The 23,302-nt window shown below is 40.7% G+C and overlaps 1 protein-coding gene across 2 annotated transcripts in view; it reads left to right on the forward strand.

Annotated features, from left to right (window-relative positions):
* MID2 (midline 2) overlaps positions 1-23,302 on the forward strand; it is a 97,424-nt gene that overhangs the window by 14,154 nt on the left and 59,968 nt on the right. For both annotated transcript variants that reach the window (XM_029239937.1, XM_029239938.1), the window contains exon 3: positions 14,940-15,035. In XM_029239937.1, coding sequence (XP_029095770.1) covers positions 14,940-15,035 — 96 coding nt within the window. The remainder of the gene's footprint in view (positions 1-14,939; positions 15,036-23,302) is intronic.

Here is a 23,302-nt window from a genome sequence, read left to right on the forward strand (position 1 = left end):
AAGGTTGGGTGTGTCTCCGGTATGTGTGGGTGGAGGTGTCTGAGTGTATCTATGTAGGTGAGAGGTTTTTGTGGAGGACAGTAGTGTATGTGTTTGCACACTCAGTACACTAAATAAGCAAAGTTTTGGTACTGGCCACTACCAGTTGCCACCAAGCCCTTAAGAGGGGGCTAATTCTAAACCTGCCTTAAAAAACAGAGCAAAACAAAACAAACAGCCAAAAAAGGGACTTCGGTGTACCACGAAGTTAGGAGGGATAATCAAATACCTGAACTAAAAATTTAAACTAAAGGCAATAAATATTTAATCCAGTATCATATTTTGTGCCAGTGTTCGTTTTGAAGTGCTTGTTTGCAGTCTCTGCCTGGGAAGTTCCTGTTCGGTGGCCAGAGTTTTCTGAAGTTGTTGTGCCAGCATAGTATTTATATGCAAGTCTAAGTGCCTATTTTTTTAAAGCACTACTACCTCACGTTGATGTTAACAAATGTCAGATCCAGCAAAATTGTTTTAGTCCCATTGCCTGTCTGCGATGTGGCTTGATTTCTCTTAAGAAGCTACTTAACAGAAATTCCAGAAAAATAAAATGTTTAACTGAATAATAAGATTACCACTCCAAAATCAGGCCTAGATATATAAGCCAAGCTGGAAGGAAGACCCAGATGGGATGGAAGGAAGGCAATAAAAGAGAGGAGATCTTCCTCTTGCCATGCTATGGAAAAGTCATCGTAACATATGTAAAAATTATGATGTTGGTGAGGGTAGTAATACTCAGAATAGGATACATTTTCCCTTCTGTAATTTATTGAAAACAATATTGAGAGTCACATTGACAATGGTTTGTGCTGTTTTTGATTTTTTATTTACATTTAATATTTATAAATTTGTACAAATTTTAATGTTTGTTGATTTCACTAAGGGTGATATTCTCATTCACATCAAGACTGCAGAGCAACAATCTCAGTGGCTGCAATTCTTTTTTTTTCCCATTTTTTATTTTTATTTATTTATTTCTTTAACATCTTTGTTGGAGTATAATTGTTGTACAATGGTGTGTTAGTTTCTGCTTTTTAACAAAGTGAATCAGCTATACATACACATATATCCCCATATCTCATCCCTCTTGCGTCTCCCTCCCACCCTCCCTATCCCACCCCTCTAGGTGGTCACAAAGCACCGAGCTGGTCTCCCTGTGCTATGCAGCTGCTTCCCACTAGCTATCTATTTTACATTTGGTAGTGTATATATGTCCATGCCACTCTCTCGCTTCATCGCAGCTTACCCTTCCCCCTCCCCGTGTCCTCAAGTCCATTCTCTACGTCTGCATCTTGATTCCTGTCCTGCCTCTATGTTCTTCATAACCATTTTTTTTTAGATTCCATATATATGTGTTAGCATACAGTACTTATTTTTCTCTTTCTGACTTACTTCACTCTGTATGACAGACTCTAGGTCCATCCATCTCACTACAAACAACTCAGTTTCGTCTCTTTTTATGGCTGAGTAATATTCCACTGTATATATGTGCCACATCTTCTTTATGTATTCAGCTGTCAGTGGACACTTAGGTTGCTTCCATGTCCTGGCTATTGTAAATAGAGCTGCAATGAACATTGTGGTACATGACTCTTTTTGAATGATGGTTTTCTCAGGGTATATGCCCAGTAGTGGGATTGCTGGGTCGTATGGTAGTTCTATTTGTAGTTTTCTAAGGAACCTCCATACTGTTCTCCATAGTTGCTGTATCAATTTACATTCCCACCAACAGTGCAAGAGGGTTCCCTTTTCTCCACAACCTCTCCAGCATTTGTTTGTAGATTTTTTGATGATGGCCATTCTGACTGGTGTGAGGTGATACCTCATTGTAGCTTTGATTTGCATTTCTCTAACGATTAGTGATGTTGAGCATTCTTTCATGTGTTTGTTGGCAATCTGTATATCTTCTTTGGAGAAATGTCTACTTAGGTCTCTGCCCATTTTTGGATTGGGTAGTTTGTTTTTTTTATATTGAGCTGCATGAACTGCTTATATATTTTGGAGATTAATCCTTTGTCAGTTGCTTCATCTGCAAATATTTTCTCCCATTCTGAGGGTTGTCTTTTGGTCTTGTTTATGGTTTCCTTTGCTGTGCAAAAGCTTTGAAGTTTCATTAGGTCCCATTTGTTTGTTTTTGTTTTTATTTCCATTTCTCTAGGAGGTGGGTCAAAAAGGACCTTGCTGTGATTTATGTCATAGAGTGTTCTGCCTATGTTTTCCTCTAAGAGTTTTATAGTGTCCGGCCTTACATTTAGGTCTCTAATCCATTTTGAGTTTATTTTTGTGTATGGTGTTAAGGAGTGTTCTAATCTCATTCTTTTACATGTAGCTGTCCAGTTTTCCCAGCACCACTTATTGAAGAGCCTGTCTTTTCTCCATTGTATATCCTTGCCTCCTTTGTTATAGATTAGTTGACCCTAGGTGTGTGGGTTTATCTCTGGGCTTTCTATCCTGTTCCATTGATTTATATTTCTGTTTTTGTGCCAGTACCATACTGTCTTCATTACTATAGCTTTGTAGTGTAGTCTGAAATCCAGGAGCCTGATTCCTCCAGCTCCATTTTTCTTTCTCAAGATCGCTTTGGCTATTCAGGGTCTTTTGTGTATCCATACAAATTGTGAAATTTTTTGTTCTAGTTCTGTGAATAATGCCATTGGTAGTTTGATAGGGATTGCATTAAATCTGTAGATTGCTTTGGGTAGTATAGTCATTTTCACAATGTTGATTCTTCCAATCCAAGAACATGGCATATCTCTCCATCTGTTTGTGTCATCTTTGATTTCTTACATCAGTGTCTTATAGTTTTCTGAGTACAGGTGTTTTACCTCCTTAGGTAGGTTTATTCCTAGGTATTTTATTCTTTTTGTTGCAATCGTAAAATGGGAGTGTTTCCTTAATTTCTCTTTCAGATTTTTCACCATTAGTGTATAGGAATGCCAGAGATTTCTGTGCATTAATTTTGTATCCTGCTACTTTACCAAATTCATTGATTAGCTCTAGTAGTTTTCTGGTAGAGTCTTTAGGATTCTCTATGTATAGTATCATGTCATCTAGTGGCTGCAATTCTTAGACTCCTAAGATGGTAGGCCTTGGACTTGGTCTAGTTGAAGCCCTACGCCTTAAAGTGGTATAAATGGAGGCTCTGAGAGGTTAAGCAATTTGGTCAAAGTCCCAGAACTGGAACTGGAACTCAGCTTCTAGAGCTGAGTTGAATTAAGTACCTTTCTATTGCAGCCTGCTGTCACTTTGTTTTGGACCTAAATTTTCCCTATGAAATGTGATTTGAAACTTACTTTTATGCTCCAGCAACTGCACATTTCATGGGTCACAGATAAACGGTTAACAGCGTCAAGGAAAAGACATAGTATAAACTTAGAGTTTTTTAATGGCAAGAGTTGGGGGCGGGGTGCAGGAAGAGTAGGGGACACGGAGAGGTAGAACAATCTCTTGCCAAATATTTGCAGGTGTTGGAACTATAATAAGTCATTGGCCTTGAGAAATATTCCAAACAGAAAAATCTGTATCCATATGTACTGTTGAGATAACAAAAGACTGGATAGAATAAGCCTGTATCTACAGAGCACCAGCTTTTTGAAAACATCCGAAAACGTGAAAACATTGGATGATTGATTAGATATTTGGCATCGTGCAGCTATAGTCCTTGTCTCCAGGGATAGATGGAACACAAAAGTATTTTACCAAAAGATCCTTTACTCTGTAACTAATCAGTAATTTTTGGAGAAAGAGAGGCCAAGCTTTGAATCGTTCCCCTTTAAGTTTTTAGGAAATGTGCAGAAAATTCAGATTATAAATTAAGTGGAAACTTCTTTGCTCATTTTTGGACGGAGAGTGGAAACATATGAATCATTCCCAACCGTGTGGTTTGTTATGTTGTCTGGAACATCTTGGGCTTTGAGGGGGGAGAGGGAGGTGCTGCTTGTGTGAGAGGGGGATGGAGTGGGGTAGGAGTCACTTTGGTTTGGTGCCAAGTATAAAAGGATATTAGTTCTCCGCATTAAGCAGAGAGGAAGTCTGACTTTTAGTGTCACATATCCTCACTTCTTTGAGTTAATTTTAATTTAGGAAAGCATTTAGGACTATCCCCTTAATCTGCTTGATTCTTCCCCAAGGAGAAAGGAGAAAGCCAGCTGTCAGAAGCTATAGGGGAGATGGCCTTGAGTATACTCCCCCTGGCCCTGAGAGGAGCACGGGAGTCCTACAGGAGTAGGGAAAGGGGTTTGACTTTCTGGCCAGTGACTGATACAGTGTTTGTTTGTACTTTTTTGTTCTGGAGATTCATTGTTGGCATTTATAACTACACTTTTTTTTTTTACTAATCCCTGATTAGGATTAGTGGTCTCTAATATTTATTTGTTCAGTAAAGAATAAACAGATCATTACATTATAGATGAAAGGTCAGAATAGCCAGAAGCCAGCCTGTCATCTTAACATGTACTCAAAATGGACTAGAGGGTTTGGGATACTTAGTATAGTTTATTATCCTTAGTTAATAGTCCAGTTTACCTAAATATCCTTCAGAAGGCTATCAGTGGTTCTCCAATTTGAAAGAATAATTGTGTTTATGACAGTTATTACAGTTGTAAGGCCTATCAGAGTAACTATTTTCTCTATCGCTTTTCATTTACTACTCCCAATATATATCTTAGTTCATGATCTGTGTTGCGTTTCTAGTGCTTCACATTTTAGAGTTTTCATTGTCACATGACTTCCTCCCCTTAGAAAAGACTGATATTATTGTATTAATAAATGTGGCTTTATAAAAGAGGTCAAATTTGGGTGACTCTCTATTGGTGACAGATCTCAACTCAATATTCCAAGTTCTGTACAACTTGGTTCTCATGCTTGCCCAGCTGTCTTTTCTTCCTGCCACTCTCAAACATGTTACCTTCACCTGTCCAGTCTAACCTAACTGTCTGCTAAACATACTACTCTCTTTCCTGACTCTTAACTTTCACTCATACTGTTCTCTTGGCCTGCTTAGGAATCCTACCTATTCTTTAGTGCTCAATTAAAATCCCACAAGGCCGCTCCAACATACCCCAGTTTTACCATAAATTCTTTGGGGGCCAGGCACAGTGTCTTTTATTTCTCCAATGTCTTCCTTAGTGTCTAGCACACATAGTATATGCTCAAGAAATCCAAGTGAATTAAATCTTTGTAATGGATTTGCAGTAAGTATACCAGCATCTATAGCTTGTTTCCATACTCATAAGATATAAAGCTGTCTTACCATTATGAATACCTTAGAAGTCTGGGGAGAAAAATCTCCTGTGAACTACTGATAATGTTCAAAACCACAGTGTTAGCAAAAGTACGACATGTCCTTAATTTTAGGTGCCTATCCATTTTGATTGCTGGATTTTCCGACTGCCTAACCCCATGGTGACATCTGTATAAATCAGATGTGATTATTGTAATTCTCTTTGAGAGTGATGGCTTCACATTTCCATGCCCACAGCCTGCCAAAAATATAGCTGATGAAAACCAGGGGGAATAGAGGAATTTCCTGAAAGAAATAAACAAGTACATTTTCTTTATCTCATTACATTTCCACAAATTCATTACTACAAATAATTCTTTTTTAAGATATTGGAAATGTCTGTTTCTTTTTTTAAAATCTTTCTTTCTTTCTTTCTTTGGCTGCATTGGATCTTAGTTGCGACACGTGGGATCTCACTGCGGCATGCAGGATCTTTCATTGCTGCGTGCCGGCTCTTCCTTGTGGTGCGTGGGCTCTTCATTGTGGTGTGTAGGCTTCTCTAGTTGTGGCGCGCAGGCTCTAGAGCACATGGGCTCAGTAGTTGTGGCTCGGGCTTGGTTGCCCCGCGACATGTGGGATCTTAGTTCCCCAACCAGGGATTGAACCCATGTCCCCTGCATTGGCAGGCGGATTCTTAATCCCTGGACCACCAGGGAAGTCCTACAAATAATTCTTAAATGTAGTTACATTTACCTATCAGGGGTCTTGTTGTTATAAAATATTACCTGGTATTAGAGTAAGCTTTTTGTTATGGGAAAGTAAAATACACACACCACACACACAAAGAGAGACTGAGACAGAGAGAGCCAAAGATTGCCAAAGAGAAGGGAGATATGAGACTTGGAGAATATTCAAAGGAAAACCACAACGAGAGTCAACAGGTTGGAAAATATGATATTCTAGAATCTTATCATAGTTGGTCACTTGTCCTTCTTCCTACTCAGTCACTCTATCATCTACCCACCCATTCTCACTCAGCCACCACCCTTCTCCCAGTTGTTTGTCTACTCACCCACTCCTGTCTGCCAAAACAGATACCCTCTCAACTTATCTACCAATGGACATTTGACTGTTTCTGAACCAGTATGAATATGAGTATATGGGAAGGAGAAATATCTTTATGAGAGACTGGGTTGAGAGGGCATATTTGCATACATCTGTATGTGCCATTATATACGAGTGTGTGTATTTCTGCATGGGTGAGCGGCTGAGAATTTAATCTGTGTGTGTCTATGTGTATCTATAAATGTGTGTCACTGTGTGTGAGGAGGAGTGCCTGTGTTAGTCTTCTGTGGGCTTATCTGTGGATAACTTGGGTGTGAGGGGGTCATGAGTGTAGGGCAAGTTTTCTGTGGCCACCCTAGGGAGATTTAGGACTTTAGGAGAACCTATCCTGAGACTAGGGATCTCCCTAATAAATGAGCCTCATGATGAGACAAATCTTCAGTGGAGGCCAGGGTGGGTTACCATAGCTGAGGGAACAGAAAAAGTTGTTTCTCACTTTCACTCACTTAGGTACTGAATCACAGTAGCTAAATATTATAAGAGCAAAGCATTTGTGTCTAGATTTGGACTCTCTAAGGTATGGTGGTGGACATGTGTGCATGGGGTGGGTGTAATATCTGTCATGGGGTTTTTCAGCAAAACCAGCCTTCAGCTCAACAATAGTAAAATCATTCTTGCTTGTAGAACTTGCTTCTCTGTGGTCTCTTAATTGTCCAAGACTTGCTCCCCATTACTTATAATATGTATAAATCTGTACATGTTTTGTATGTGTGTGAGAGGGTAAAAAATGCATATTATTCCATTTCTACTCGAACTGTGTGCTGAGACTCATTTAAACCCCCCTTTCCCCCCTCCAATAATTATATTGATTCTCTGGCTCTACTCTCACATGGTATTAACGGGACTCTGTGTTGGAAGATGTTTTCTATTGTTTCTTAGGTTTGAGAGCAAGTTTAGCTAGTGGATACTCCAACTACCTGTGTTCTTATCTTTCTGTTTTTCTTTTATTTCTTTTGTCCCAAGCCTCCTGCTCATCAACATCTGAAAGAGCTAACAATCATCAGTCTGAGAACAGCTTACAAAACATTGACTCAGAGATTGTTCTTGGGTGGATGAAAATCCTGTTATTATTGGGCAAGAGGACATGTTACAGAAATATAATATAGGTGAAGAAAGATTAAGGAAACAAGAATTATTGAACCCAAAGAAGTGAGGTTTAAAGGGGAAAATGTGATAATGACACTCAAGTTCATAAAGGGTTGATATAATGAGGTACTCTCTTGTTCTTTATCTCCCCTGAAGATGGACCAGACAAGAAGCTAAACTGTGGCCCCAGGGTGTTAGGCCAGGGGCCCATTCATTCATTTAAAAAACAATTAATGAACATGCACTTTGTTTATTAAACACTTAAATTGTTCAAGTCATTGTAGTAGGAGCTGGGGACACAGGAACTAAGGCACAGTGCCCGCCTTACTGAGCTCAAAGCTCAGTAAGGGAGATAGGTAAGAACATCTTCGAATTCAGTATGGTAAATGCCATGGCAGAGGTTTGCACAGGGTTCTCTGAAGCACAGAGGAAGGGTCAGTGAAAGGAAGTCATTGGGCTCAAAAGCAGGGAATCATAAATGAATTCATTGGAGAAGAGGGCCAACTGGAGAGAGACTGTGAAGAAAGAATTGACAGGACTTGGAGAACGACTGTAGTGGTTATAGATGATGGAGAGAAAGAATTAAAAAATGATTTTTGAGGATGAGATGTCTTGAAGAATGGTGGTATCGGTTACAGAAATAGAGAAATTAAGAAGGGACTAGCAGTTTTGGGCGATGACTTCAGACTTGAGTCTGAAGGTACCAAGCACTAGAAAAGGGGTTGCGGTTCCAGTGATAAAGACAGCACATCCCAACCCTGGTGGAGGTGCAGAGGCAGACGAGTGAGGACACAGTTACAAGACAGTGTGGTGAGTCCTGTGGCAGTGGAGGCACGGGGCGTGTGTGTGTGTGTGTGTGTGTGTGTGTGTGTGTGTGTGTGAGAGAGAGAGAGAGAGAGAGCTCATAAGAGGGGCATCAGAAGAGACTTTGGGTGGCGTTAGAGACTTTAGGTGTCCCTCCTAGTTGGGGGACAGGGATGGGGTCAGGGACAGGGAGTGTTCTAGTCCAGAGAAAATAGTTTGTTCAAATATCTGGTGGAGATAGAGCATGGGGCACTCTCAGAACTGAAAGGGCAAGTGTTCCAGAAGGGGTTGAAATCCAGGCCTTTGTGGTGGCCGAAGGATCAGGGCCAGAGACATAGGTTTGAGGGTCTTTAGCGTGGAGGTAGAGCCAGGCAGTAGGGAGCTGAATGAAGGCTGAGGAGTGAGCCTTGCAGCACACTCCTGGTCTAGAAGGTAGACAGAGAGGAAGGGCAAGTGAAGGAGAAAGGGGAGGATGTGTACGAGAGGCAGGAACCGAAGAGGAATCGTGCAAGTGGAATACAATATGGAGGCCTCCGGGAAAGTAGAGTGGTTTCAGCTCAATATTATCAAAATGAACACTGGATTTAGGTTTTTAGTATAGGTTTTCTTTTCAAAGGTCCAAATAATAATTTATACATTTAAGCTAGAGATTTAACCATGCTATGCAACTGAACAGAGGGAAAAGAAAAGAATGTGGGATTGTTTGTGTAACATTTCTGATAAGGGGACTGGGAGAGGGTGTGTCTTTGCTGGATGATTTCAGAACCTTCTGAGAAGAGGAGGGCTGGCCACCTGTTTCACCTGGCTTGAAGACCAGTCTGGTGATCCCCAGCAAACCTGAGGTAGAGTAGACCTCATACCTCCAGTATGTCACCTGCATCTCATTCTGGGACATAGCCCGTGTCTATACAACAGCGAATAAATGTTTGGGGAAAGAATAAACTCAGGCATAAGGGTGTGGGCTTCAGTTTGTGGACCAGATGGTGTGTTCTGCTGTTGAAAGGCCATATGTAATTGATACATAAAGTGACAGACTGAAGCAAAAGCAAAGTAAGTATTTTAAGACAAGCAGTTAAAAAAAGAAGGCAGAATGTGACCCCAAAAGTGTGCTAAGATTTTGGCTGCTGGCTTTTGGAAGAGCTGGGAACATAAGTGAATAGACAAGATGTCAAAAAAGAGCTTATTAAAGAATAGTAACGGGGTCACTGGCTCCGAGTATTTTTAAAGATGAAGTTTTCTTCTGTCAATTGGGGAGGCTCGGGTTTGGGGTGGGTTGGCCCTTCTTCTCTTCACTTCTTTTCGAAACCTTCAAGGTTCAATTCCCACATCAAAACAGTTGGGATCTTGTCTAGTTTTAGATAATGTTCGCCTTGTACCTTGTAGAAAGTAAGAGAGAATATAGGCATTCAATGGCAATAAAACATGTTTCAATAGAACAAACAGAAAGGCTCTGACCCCTTTTTAGGCTTCAAGACTCGCTGTGTCAGGTAGGTGTATGTAAGTGTGCTCATACATGTGTGAATGCATGTGCCTTCCCGGAGCATGACATATGAAGAACACAGTCAAGTGTGTGCCATAAGGGGACTCTCTGGCTTCAGTGAAGAGCTGGTGTTTGGACATGTAGCTAGTTTTCTTCAGGGAGCCAATGAGAAAGTTATCTGAAATAACCTGTGTCTAAAGAAGTGGAAAAAAAAACCCCAGCAATTATTTGAGAGTGTTAGTGAAGCCATTTCTTTTTATGGGAAGCTGTCTGGAAGAAAAATAGCCTGTGCCTAGCTTTCTCAGAAATAGCAAAACATTTTCCTCTTTGGGGAGGGTATAACAGAACACAAACAGGCCAAGTCTATATGACACAAATGAAGTGGAACTTGGATAAAAATGGAATCAGTGTAGACTGCCAATTTAGCTAACTTGGGCCTTTTAAAATCTCAATTATGCAAATCAGCCAAATCTTCCCCTCACTTTGTGCTGTTTAGACACATGTACAGTTTTGTGAGAGCTCTGACAATGTAGCCACCTGGAGGTGTGGAGGGTCTCACAGTTTCATAGCTGAAATGGCTTCTCTAACCTTCACACAGGGAAGCACAGGAGGGCCCAGAGCTAACCTCCTGCAGCAGGAAATGGGAGCTTCATCCTGCTCTCCCTGCCAACCTCCTGTCCAGTTTCCTCCCGGCAGATATCTCCATTCCAATCTCCCCTGCCACTTGGGTTCTCTCGTTGTCACAGTTCAAGTGTTCTGAGAAAGCTGCACTAACTAGGCTTGGGCAGAAGGAGCCTGGCTCAGTCACTAAGTGGACTGCATGAGAAAAGAACACAGCAAACCGGTTCTTCACAACCAAGCAACCACAACAACAACACAACAAAGAGACGTGTTTAGTTTTACATAAAATTTTGCACACACACACACATCCTTTTTGTTTACTTAGTCTGCGTATAGACATGATAATTACTTGGCCAAATCAATGAAATTCATACCTAGAGTGGCCCAGAATTTCTAGTTTGAAATGATTCATCAGGGCTAAGCATGATAAGGAAGGGTGAGGAAATCAACTGCATAATTGCTTCAATTCTCGGCTTCCCTTTGCATATGTTGATTATTGAGAATCAATTCCAGCTTGAGAGGAGGCTTTAATTCCTGGTAAATGAATAGGAAGTGAGTAAGTAAATGTTCGGTGTTTCCCTCAAATTATGTCTCGTAATGTAAGAAAACAGTGGCAAAAAGCCATCAACAGATGGTGTTTTCATTAGCCAAAGATTTATTTTTCAAAGCCTTTTCATATTAATGAAGTAAAGATGAAATTAGAGTCATCTTGTCAGTTCTAGTTCTGGATTGCTAAAATGTGCTGGCATTCTGCAAATTGCTAGGGGGCCAGAGCAAAATAACCATTTGCCATAATGTTGTGATGGAGACCCAAGGTCCGTAGTCTAACCAGACCCCAAATTATGTGTTCAGCCCTAATTTTTGTTTTCAGTGGCTTTACAGAAGCTGTGAGTCTCAGTTGTGGGCCACAAATGAGGAACACACAGCAGGGATCTTAGTCCTGCTCTGCATTATGAATTATTTATAAGATATCAGTTTCATGACAAGTGTTGCAACAGGTTGCATACACTTGTTAGAAAACATTCTCCCCTTGGAATCCCATGTTTGAAAGAAAACACATTACAGTTGAAACACAGATTTCTTACACTGTATCTGCTCTGAGTTCCTCAATCTACATTATATTTACCTAATATGTCCATAAACTCATTTGTGAGACACGGAATTTCCACTGATCTAGGAATCTGGACCACTCTGCGGGAGGAGATCACAAACTGATTGGGCCCGTTACACATGCCCACTCTCTAACTTGAGCTGGACCTTTTCATCAAACTACAGCTCCATCATATTCACCTTACGTTCGAATTTTTGAAGAGGAGTCCAGACTTGTAGCCTCCACATCGTCACTATTGACATACTCACTAACCCTGTACAGTTTGGCATTTGCTTCCAAAACTCTACTGAAACTCCTTTTCCAAAGGTCACCAGTGACCTCTAATTACCAAATCCAGCTGCCTTTACTCAGGCCTCGTATTTCTTGCGCTCTCTGCATATCTGAGAGTGACAAATCCTTTCTTGAAACGTGTTTCTCTTGATTATCCTCTTAGCTTGGCCTAGATCTGCATTACCAACTGCTTTGCATATTGCACTCTCCTCCTAACCAGTGCCCCTGCCCCCAGGCTCTCCTGTCTTAGTCTGCCCCACATAGGTTGATCTCATAAATGCAGCCCTGATTATGTCATAATCTTGCTCAAAAAAACCTACAACCAAGATGACTCTACCCAGCAAGGATCTCATTCAGATTTGATGGAGAAATTAAAACCTTTACAGACAAGCAAAAGCTGAGAGAGTTCAGCACCACCAAACCAGCTTTACAACAAATGCTAAAGGATCTTCTCTAGGCAAGAAACACAAGAGAAGGAAAAGACCTATAATAACAAACCCAAAACAGTGAAGAAAATGGGAATAGGAACATAGATATCGATAATTACCTTAAATGTAAATGGATTAAGTGCTCCCACCAAAAGACACAGACTGGCTGAATGGATACAAAAACAAGACCCATATATATGCTGTCTACAAGAGACCCACTTCAGACCTAGAGACACATACAGACTGAAAGTGAGGGGATGGAAAAAGATATTCCATGCAAATGGAAACCAAAAGAAAGCTGGAGTAGCAATTCTCATATCAGACAAAGTAGACTTTAAAATAAAGACTATTAGAAGAGACAAAGAAGGACACTACATAATGATCAAGGGATCGATCCAAAAGCCTTTGGTAAACCCCTACTGCTTTCAAAAATAGGTACAGACTCCTCACCTAGACATTTAAGACCTTCATAACAGGGCCTCTGTCTCCATTTCCAGCCTGTGCCCCTCTATTTTCTTGTACCCTCTGTTTTAGTCAAACTCACCTCTGTTCCCTGGATGTGTCCTATGCTTTATTCCCTTTTACTTTTGCTCATGCTACTCCCTGTGCCTGGAACGCCCTGCCTGCCTCCATCTCTGTCTATTAAAATCCTGCTTATCCTTCAAGACCCAGCATAATTTCACCTCCTCTTTATCTCTGAAGTCAAAGCACCTTGAATAGAGTAGGTGCTCAATACCTTTTGTATTAAGTAGAAATGAAATACCTGTTGTATTAAATCTCCGAACTGCCATTTCTTTTTTTTCCCCTGACATCTACTTAGCTTAGAACTGATGTCCAAATCAACAATTACGGCCCTTTGTTTTTCCTTTTTCTCTCCCTTTTTCCTTGCTAAGGAGAAGACCACAGATTGAGATGGTGGTGGGGTTAAAGAAGGCCAGGGGAGACACTGTATCCAAGCCAAGAAAAATGGAATAAATGGTGAAAAATCACTCCCATGGGCATAAAGCCAAAGAAACCAAGCGAGATCTGGCCAGAAGCAGAGATTAAGCTGATTCTCATAATCCAGACTGAGAACAAGTGAGATCAGACTGCCTGTCCTAGAAATACATATATCTGTGGGAATACTCCTCTGGGATGGATTCATGGGACAGTGCCAAGGGTACTAAGGAGCCACAGCTACCTAGCAGAGAAGAAAGGGGCCAACACGAGTCCTCTCCCCTTCTTCCCACTATCCCTTGCCCCCTCTCTCCCCCGCCCGCCCCGCCCAAAGCATGCACTTTGAACAACTATGAACCATAGGAACCATGGAGACAGCAATGAAGCAATGAACACAACCAAGGGAAGGAATGCTGTGCTAGCAGAATAAGGACCAGGAAGTTGGGGTATTCCATTTGGAACAGACTTTGTGGGGATGTTGGGATGGTGAGTGAGAGAGGAGTGGATATTGGGGCAGGTCCTGGAAGAAGCAGCCGTCAGAGCTGAAGACTTGGAAATGAGGAGGAATAAAAAAAGCCCATTACCAATCTAGAGTGAATAACATTCTATTTTTTTCACATGAGGAATGTAAGAGAGTAGCTTGCTCAACTGAAAATATGCGAGGAGGTCTTAGTACTGTTTTAACTTATGTTATAATAAACAGATTTGCAAAGCGCTGCTAATGTTTCCCTAAAAGGATCTATGTCCCAGTAAACAACAGTAAACAATGGATGTCCTGTCTTGATACATACAGCTAGGCTTTGCATTTTGAAGTCTGGCATTTCTGTAGGCTATTGCTTCGTGCCAAAGGAGGGAAGCTGTGAGATACAACGCTAGATTTTGATGAATTCCACACTGAAAATGCCATCTTTTTTTCTGAAGGAACCTACTGATAAATATAAAGTGTTATCAAACAAAGACAAAAAAATCATGGAATACTGGGGCAAAGCTGTATCTGAAGACTAGAGACCTGGATTCCAGTCCTAGCTTTGCTACATACTAGTTATATGACTGTGCAAAACACTTTAAGCCCACTCTGCAGCTCAGTTCTCTCATCTGTAAAATGCTGACATCTCCTACTTCATAGACTGTCATGATTATTAAATGATATGTATGAAATTGCCTAGCATAGTGTCTGGTAAGTAGCAATTGCTCAATAAATTATAGTTTTCTTAGTCAACTCATCTGTAAAAAAGAGAGAATAAAATCTGTTCTCCCTATGTCACAGGATTACTATGAGGGCAAAATGAGATATTGACTATGAAATACTTTTTTTTTTTTTTTTTTGCGGTACGTGGGCCTCTCGCTGTTGTGGCCTCTCCCGTTGCGGAGCACAGGCTCCAGACGCGCAGGCCCAGCGGCCACGGCTCACGGGCCCAGCCGCTCCGCGGCATGTGGGATCCTCCCGGACCGGGGCACGAACCCGTGTCCCCTGCATCGGCAGGCGGACTCTCAACCACTGCGCCACCAGGGAAGCCCCTATGAAGTACTTTTAAAAGTTAAAAAATATTATAGAAAACATAAAGTTGCTTTAATGTTATTAAATTCCTACATTCACAAAGTCATGAATGTCATCTTTTCCCCAATAATGACAGTCTGGAGCAAATGTACAGCATTATTACTTGGCACCTAGAACAGTGCTTGGCCCATGTGCAACGAATCTTTGAAATATTTGTTTACTGACTGACTGATTTCCACGTGATACTGGGTCTCAAACTCATTGAACATTTCTTCTTTTTTCCCCTCTTCCCTGTTTCCCTCTGGCTTCATACTCTGCGATGGCAGCAAACTCTGGAGATGAACCTCACCAACCTGGTTAAGCGCAACAGTGAACTAGAAAATCAAATGGCCAAGCTAATACAGATCTGCCAGCAGGTTGAGGTATGTAACAGAAACATCTGTCATTCTTTCGAAGAACCTGGATCATGCGATCCTTTTGGGGGGACTTGTTTTGTCAGAGTGTAGCTCGGACATTTGGAGTGAAGGGCTGAATGATAATTTTAAGAAGTCTCATTCCTTTAGGATGCTTGTTCCAAGAAAAGCGGCAGATAGCTATTGTTTAAAAAATAATAATAAGTGGTGGTGGTGGGTTGGAGAGACATCAGTCCCCGGGGCAATCCCTTCTCCTTTTCCAATAGCAGGTGGTGTGAGAATCCAACATGAAGTGTGTTTCTTTCTTCATCAGACTGAACATCCTAGCTCTTTAAAAAGATTGCTAGGGAGTAAGGGAAGTTGGGAACCCCAGGTCCTCAGGGTAGAGCGAGGTTTGTTCAGTGCAATATTGTTTCTATAAGAATATCATCAGAACTGCTTCTCCTCTTCCTAACCTCTCCTCCCTTCTTCCCCATGCACCTTACCTGGTCCTCCCTCATCGCCTTTCCACTTATTCTTGTCATCAACAAATGGTATCTGTGTTAGAGTTATCTGTGAATTATCAAGTGTTGTACCATATGAGGTTATCTACATCAGATCTCAGAACAGAGCCTACAAGAGGAGTCGACCTCTTCATAAGTGGACATAATAAAACAAAGATGTTATTTCTCTCTTTTTTGCAAGAGTGTGAAACTTCAGCCATAGCATTTGGTTTTGTGTTGCTTTTGTTGAAGAGGTGATGGTAGGTAGGGCTTAAAGTGTAAACAGGGTCGGGTAAAATATTATACAGGACTCCTCATGGGCAGTGGTTGGATAAAAATGTTTCTGTTTATAAACCTGATAGTCTAGTTCTAATCTTACTTGTATGACAGAAAATGTAATGGTTCAAGTTTATTTTATTTTAAGCAATAAAATAATTTTATTAAGATCTCATCTCTTAATACCTCCTGGGGAGTCCTATTTAAGAGAATGTGGAGAGTCTTCTTGTAAGGCAAATAATCTTCTTATATAAGTAATCACTCCTGATTGTTTGAATATCTTAAAGTATTGGGTTTCTTAAAGTAGATTGTTGTTGTATGATGAGCATACCATAGCAATTTAATCCCTGCTGGGCACTCCATTTGTGGAAGAGACTGGTGCTATAGGTAGAGTACACAGGATACCAGTTAAACTCAGGTGTGAGATTATGGAATGGGGTGGGGAATTTAGGAAGAAGCATAAGGAATGGAAAGAAAGAATGCTGGAATGTAAGTTGGAAAGTTGGTTTCTGAACTTGACTCTGTCATTAACCGGTAGTATGAACTTGAGTAAGTCATCTAGCCTCTCAACTTCAGTGTCCTTACCTATAAAATGAGGGATTGAACTGAATACCTGACCTTCAGTGTCACTTCCAGATTTCTCAAGTCGTGATTCTGTGAATGGTTGCTTTCTTTATTCTTTTCTTTTTCTCTTCGGTCTCATCCTTTCCAAGAGGGGAGAAGCAAAACAAGGCATTTTAGAGTGGTTTTCAGCTATTCAGATTCCCTTTATGTTCTACTCTATCAAAGCTTCTGATTATGCTGTTAGATTACAGTATAAGAAACCCACACTGGTGAAGAGACAAGGAAGTATTGTGAGCAGGAGACAAGATAAGACATCCCTTGGTTTAGAATTTACATGATTGAGGGTGGGGCAACATCTCATGGTGAATAAAATGTGGTTAGAAATTGTAATCATCACTTCCTCATTCTCATCAAAAAGTTATTTAAGTAGAGAGCAGGTTGTAGTCAAATTAGCAAAGTAAGCAGTTTATTTTCATTGCTTATTCACTTTAGCACCTCTCTAACATCTTATCATCCCACCCCCCTGCACCGCCCCCGCCCAGGGAGTTTATCACTCTGGCCAGCCTCACCCAAACATAGCCCTGTTCCAACCTTTCCCAGCCCATCGCACCAATCAAACCTTTATGATTCAGGGCCCTACTCTTTTCAAGTGGCAAGGAGCTAGTCTCATAAAACAGTGCATCATTGTGTTAGTGGAGGAGGACTCATCCTGGTCCTCTAGGTTATAGGTGATGTTTTCACAGTGCCTTTCTGAAGTTAGTATTCCTACTTGAGCCTTCAGGAGATAACACTAGTGGTGCCAAATGTAAGCAAAGTAGGTGGGAAAAGTAGCCCCATGGCAACCAGCAAAGGAAGGGTTTAAGAGACTCCCTCAGGGATGCTTACTAATCCTCGGCCAGCTGTCTGCTCTGGTACACAAAAGGTCACCTTTTATTAATACTTACTTATGCATAGCACTGTACCAGGTACAAAGAAAACAGCATAGACACAGTATTTACCCTCTGGGGGCTTACATGTTATACAAATCCACCCTGATGTGGATACACATGTGCAAGAAATACAGACAATGGAATTGAAATGTTAACTGAGAATTGGGAAAGAATCTTGAGATACTGCATTACATGTCAAGGGCGAGAGTGTATTTTGGGAGTTAACTCCATGGTCTTATTCAGTTTAGGATTCTGTCTTTGACAGGGGCCCTACAGGATGGTTTATGGAAGGCCATGGCTGTGCTCTATGACATCATCCCTTCTGAAAGGTTAGGGGTGTGCCCTAACTTCCCCATAATAATAGGGTGAATCCAGGGTACTTATTATGTTCGTTCAGCACAGAGCCTGTGTGTCCAGAAGGCTTCAAGACAAGCCCCAGGATTAGAAATGCAGTTAAAGAAGAGATTTGAGACTTCATAAATGCTTACAAATACTTTATAAAATGAAATAAATAGTAGGATACTTTCATGTAAGCCAGACATTAAGGGGTGGTTTGAATTTTTTTCATTTTATCTAATCCAGATTTGTCTATTGGGAATGACTATATTCACAGTGTAAACCAGGCATTTCACATCGGGCGGGGGTGGAGGATACCAGCTAAGGCACTTCTGAGAAAACTAGAATAGGCTATTTTCCTGCCAAACCTGTTCCCCTTCCTGATTGTCTGCAAATGTTTTTGTCACAGATTGACTTTTCATAAAAGAGCCATAAATACTGCCTCCCTCTCCTGGTTCTTTCTCCCTGTTCTCTATTCTCCTCAGAAAGTAAACAAAGCTGCAGTCTTCCTATTATTACAGAAACAGAGATTAGGATCACCACAGATTTGTTAGCTGAATTCTTTGGTAATGCAGCCTGTTAGAGTCACTGCCCAGCTTTCAGAATTCAGTGGATAGGCAGCTGGAAAATATTTTCTGTCGGGGCTGGAGAACATGGGAAGGAGGGAGAGGCAGGCCCAAGACTCCTTTAATCTGGTTAAGGAAGGGCATGCTCTGACCTTGCTACTCTGGCCACTTGATCTCTATATATAGTTCTTTGTCCGGTCTCATCAGGCATCCTTTGTTTACATTTCCAAAGGAAATCTCTGTTTAATGCATAGCCAAGGGAAAATGTATACCAACAGATGAATAGTTCCTCTTGGCTTCCAAGTCTGCATGGTTTTCTGAATAAATAAGCATTCCGGAAAATATTGAGGGGAAGAAAAATGGTTAAATACTTAGTAATCAGTCAGGCAACAACATTTCTTGAGCTAACGCGATGTACTCAGTGTGGTAGGTCATTTGGGGGTTACAAAAGAAACATATTTTTTTGATGACCTCCAGAAACTTTTATTAGTCTAGCTAGGGACAACCCAGTATCGAGAGAAAGAGGAGTATTTATAACACAGCGTGCAGTACAGGGAGCACAGATGAATGTAGTATAGCCCTTCTGTGTTTACTTTTTTAGTCTTCTTGTTAACTTTTAGGGCATGGAGCACATTAAAGCATTTTCCTGGCTATTTCGTGTGCCATCTGTTTTCCTCCCCTCCAGAACTGCTGCAGGACAATGGGTTGGTCCATCCCAGAAGCTCCATGGGCAGATTGATTTCTTTCTGGCTCTTCTCAAGCCTTTTAAGGGGCTGGGTGGCATGGCTGTTTAGCATTAAGAGAAAGAAAAAAGAAAGGAGATGAGCTGGAAGAGAGGGAAAGGCTTCCCTTAGTTTGGGGAATTTCAGCTTTTCATCTTGCCACCAGGTCTTTGCTCCAGTAACTTTCAGAAGTCTTAGAGCTCAAACCGTAGGTGGCTTGGAATTCTCCCCTTTCTGCTCATGTTGCTCATTGAAATGGTATTTGGTTTGGGAAGGGCAAGATTCAATGTCTGACTACTTCTCCAAGCATAAAAATAAGTGTCTTAATAGAAATTAGTTAAAAAAACACACCACTATGGATGACTTCAGCAGATGATCCTGAAATGTTTTAGAGTGGTCGGGCTAGAAGCAATAATAGAATCTAAATCATTAAAGCACAAATATGTTTGTTGGAGGGCTCTTCTGCAAGCACGGAGGACATGATAAAATGAAGGAGTGATTAGACTGAAGTAAGTGTGATTAGGGAAAATTTAATGGATAAAATGCATTTTAGCCAAATGTTGCAGGAAGAAAAATAAATTCCTCCCTCTGCTGAGACAGAGAGCAGTGATATTAATGGAGGTGAAAATGAGCAAATTGTATGGGCAAAGTGGTACATCTGACCTCAAGGAACTTGCTTAACAGGTAAAAAGTCAAATATAATGTGAAGTGATGATTATTGTAATGAAGGTAAGTGCAAGATGACAAGCTAGCATAGAGAAAGAAACAACTAAGTCTGCCTGAGGGACTTAGGAAGGACTGCAAAATGGAAATAAAAATCAAATTGTCTTGCAATAAGAGTAGAATTTTGCCCAAAAAATGAGAAAAGGGAGCAAAGGGAACACCATGTGGGAACATAGAAGGGTAAACAGCATAGAGGTGTTCAGGAAATCACCAGAAGTTTGGTTCAGCCAGAATGTGAGATGTGAGATCATTGCAAGAGGTGAGTGTGGAGAAGTAGCTAGGGCCTGGATAGTGAAGGGCCTTGTATGCCATGCACAGGTGTTTGGACTTTGTCCTGAAGACTCTAGGGACCCATGGAAGGATTTAAAGTAGGTGAATAACTGGATAAGGTCTTCATTTTAGGATTGCTCTGGCTGTAGTATGCAGGATGGAGCAAGGATCAGGGGTCAAAACTGAAGGTAAAGAGACCAGTTCGGTGGCTTTTCCTGATCCATGCAGAGATGAAAGCCCAACCTAAGGCAATGGCAGTAGGGCTAGGGAGCGGGGGATAAATTCAAAACACATTTGTAGTAGGTAGAATCAATATGACTTGGTGATCAGTTAGATGCAGTGGGTAGAGAGATGAGAGAATAGTAGGGTGATCTATAGGTTTCTGGCTTGGGTAACTGAATGGACGTGTTTCCTTTAACTAGGTTAGGAAATAGATGGAGTTCTTTTTATTTTTTAAATTTTAACATTTTATTGAATTTTATTTTATTTTTTAATACAGCAGGTTCTTATTAGTTATCTATTTTATACATATTAGTGTATATAAGTCAATCCCAGTCTTCCATTTCATCCCCATCCCACCCCACCGCTTCCCTCCCCCCTTGGTGTCCATATGTTTGTTCTCTACATCTGTGTCTCTATTTCGGCCTTGCAAACTGGTTCATCTGTACCATTTTTCTAGATTCCACATATATGCATTAATATACGATATTTGTTTTTCTCTTTCTGACTTACTTCACTCTGTATGACAGTATCCAAGTGAATCCACGTCTCTCTACAAACGACCCAATTTCGTTCCTTTTTATGGCTGAGTAATATTCCATGGTATATACGTACCACATCTTCTTTATCCATTCATTTGTTGATGGGCATTTAGGTTGCTTCCATGTCCTGGTTATTGTAAATAGTGCTGCAGTGAATACTGGGGTGCATGTGTCTTTTTGAATTATGGTTTTCTCTGGGTATATGCCCAGGACTGGGATTGCTGGGTCATATGGTAGTTCTGTTTTTAGTTTCTTAAGGAACCTCCATACTGTTCTCCATAGTGGCTGTATCACTTTACATTCCCACCAACAGTGCAAGAGGGTTCCCTTTTCTCCACACCCTCTCCAGCATTTGTTTGTAGATTTTTCTGATGATGCCCGTTCTGACTGGTGTGAGGTGATACCTCATTGTAGTTTTGATTTGTGTTTCTCTACTAATTAGTGATGTTGAGCAGCTTTTCATGCGCTTCTTGGCCATTTGTATGTCTTCTTTGGAGAAATGTCTATTTAGGTCTTCTGCCCATTTTTGGATTGGGTTGTTTGTTTCTTTAATATTGAGCTGCCTGAGCTCTTTATATATTTTGGAGACTAATCCTTTGTCCGTTGATTCGTTTGCAAATATTTTCTCCCATTCTGAGGGTTGTCTTTTCATCTTGTTTATGGTTTCCTTTGCTGTGCAAAAGCTTTGAAGTTTCATTAGGTCCCATTTGTTTATTTTTGTTTTTATTTCCATTACTCTAGGAGGTGGATCAAAAAAGATCTTGCTGTGATTTACGTCAAAGAGTGTTCTTCCTATGTTTTCCTCTAAGAGTTTTATAGTGTCCAGTCTTACATTTAGGTCTCTAATCCATTTTGAGTTTATTTTTGTGTACGGTGTTAGGGAGTGTTCTAATTTCATTCTTTTACATGTAGCTGTCCAGTTTTCCCAGCACCACTTATTGAAGAGCCTGTCTTTTCTCCATTGTATATCCTTGCCTCCTTTGTCATAGATTAGTTGACCCTAGGTGTGTGGGTTTATCTCTGGGCTTTCTATCCTGTTCCATTGATCTGTATTTCTGGTTTTGTGCCAGTACAATATTGTCTTGATTACTCTAGCTTTGTAGTATAGTCTGAAGTCAGGGAGTCTGATTCCTCCAGCTCCGTTTTTTCCCCTCAAGATTGCTTTGGCCATTCGGGATCTTTTCTGTCTCCATACAAATGTTACGGTTTTTTGTTCTAGTTCTGTAAAAAATGCCATTGGTAATTTGATCAGGATTGCACTGAATCTGTAGATTGCTTTGGGTAGTATAGTCATTTTCACAATGTTGATTCTTCCAATCCAAGAACATGGTATATCTCTCCATCTCTTTGACTCCTTTCATCAGTGTCTTATAGTTTTCTGAGTACAGGTGTTTTAACTCCTTAGGTAGGTTTATTCCTAGGTATTTTATTCTTTTTGTTGCAATGGTGAATGAGATTGTTTTCTTAATTTCTCTTTCTGATCTTTCGTTGTTAGTGTATAGGAATGCAAGAAATTTCTGTGCATTAATTTTGTATCATGCAACTTTACCAGATTCATTGATTAGCTCTTTTAGTTTTCTGGTGGCATCTTTAGGATTCTCTATGTATAGTATCATGTCATCTGCAAACAGTGACAGTTTTGCTTCTTCTTTTCTAATTTGTATACCTTTTATATCTTTTCCTTCTCTGGTTGCCATGGCTAGGACTTGCAAAACTATGGTGAATAATAGTGGTGAGAGTGGACATCCTTGTCTTGTTCCTGATCTTGGAGGAAATGCTTTCAGATTTTCACCATTGAGAATGATGTTTCCTGTGGGTTTGTCATATATGGCCTTTATTATGTTGAGGTAGGTTGCCTCTATGCCCACTTTCTGGAGAGTTTTTTTTTTATCATAAATACGTGTTGAATTTGGTCAAAAGGTTTTTCTGCATCTATTGAGATGATCATATGGTTTTTATTCTTCAGTTTGTTAATATGGTGTATCACATTGATTGATTTGTGTATATTGAAGAATCCTTGCATCCCTGGGATATGTCCCACTTGATCATGGTGTATGATCCTTTTAATGTGTTGTTGGATTCTGTTTGCTAGTATTTTGTTGAGGATTTTTTTTTTCAGTACGTGAGCCTCTCACTGTTGTGGCCTCTCCCGTTGCGGAGCACAGGCTACGGACGCGCAGGCTCAGCGGCCATGGCTCACGGGCCCAGCCGCTCTGCGGCATGCGGGATCTTCCCGGACCAGGGCACGAACCCATGTCCCCTGCATCAGCAGGCGGACTCTCAACCACTGTGCCACCAGGGAAGCCCTTTGTTGAGGATTTTTGCATCTTATATCTATCAGTGATATCGGTGTGTAATCTTCTTTTTTTGTAGTATCTTTGTCTGGTTTTGGTATCAGGGTGATGGTGGCCTCATAGAATGAGTTTGGGAGTGTTCCTTCCTCTGCAAATTTTTGGAAGTTTGAGAAGGATGGGTGTTAGCTCTTCTCTAAATGTTTGATAGAATTCACCTGTGAAGCCATCTGGTCCTGGACTTTTGTTTGTTGGAAGGTTTTAAATCACAGTTTCAATTTCATTACTTGTGATTGGTCTGTTCATATTTTCTATTTCTTCCTGGTTCAGTCTTGAAAGGTTATACGTTCCTAAGA

This window comes from Monodon monoceros, unplaced genomic scaffold (assembly GCF_005190385.1).
Source record: "Monodon monoceros isolate NGI ecotype Baffin Bay Population unplaced genomic scaffold, NGI_Narwhal_1 Super_Scaffold_22, whole genome shotgun sequence".
Lineage (NCBI taxonomy): Eukaryota > Metazoa > Chordata > Mammalia > Artiodactyla > Monodontidae > Monodon > Monodon monoceros.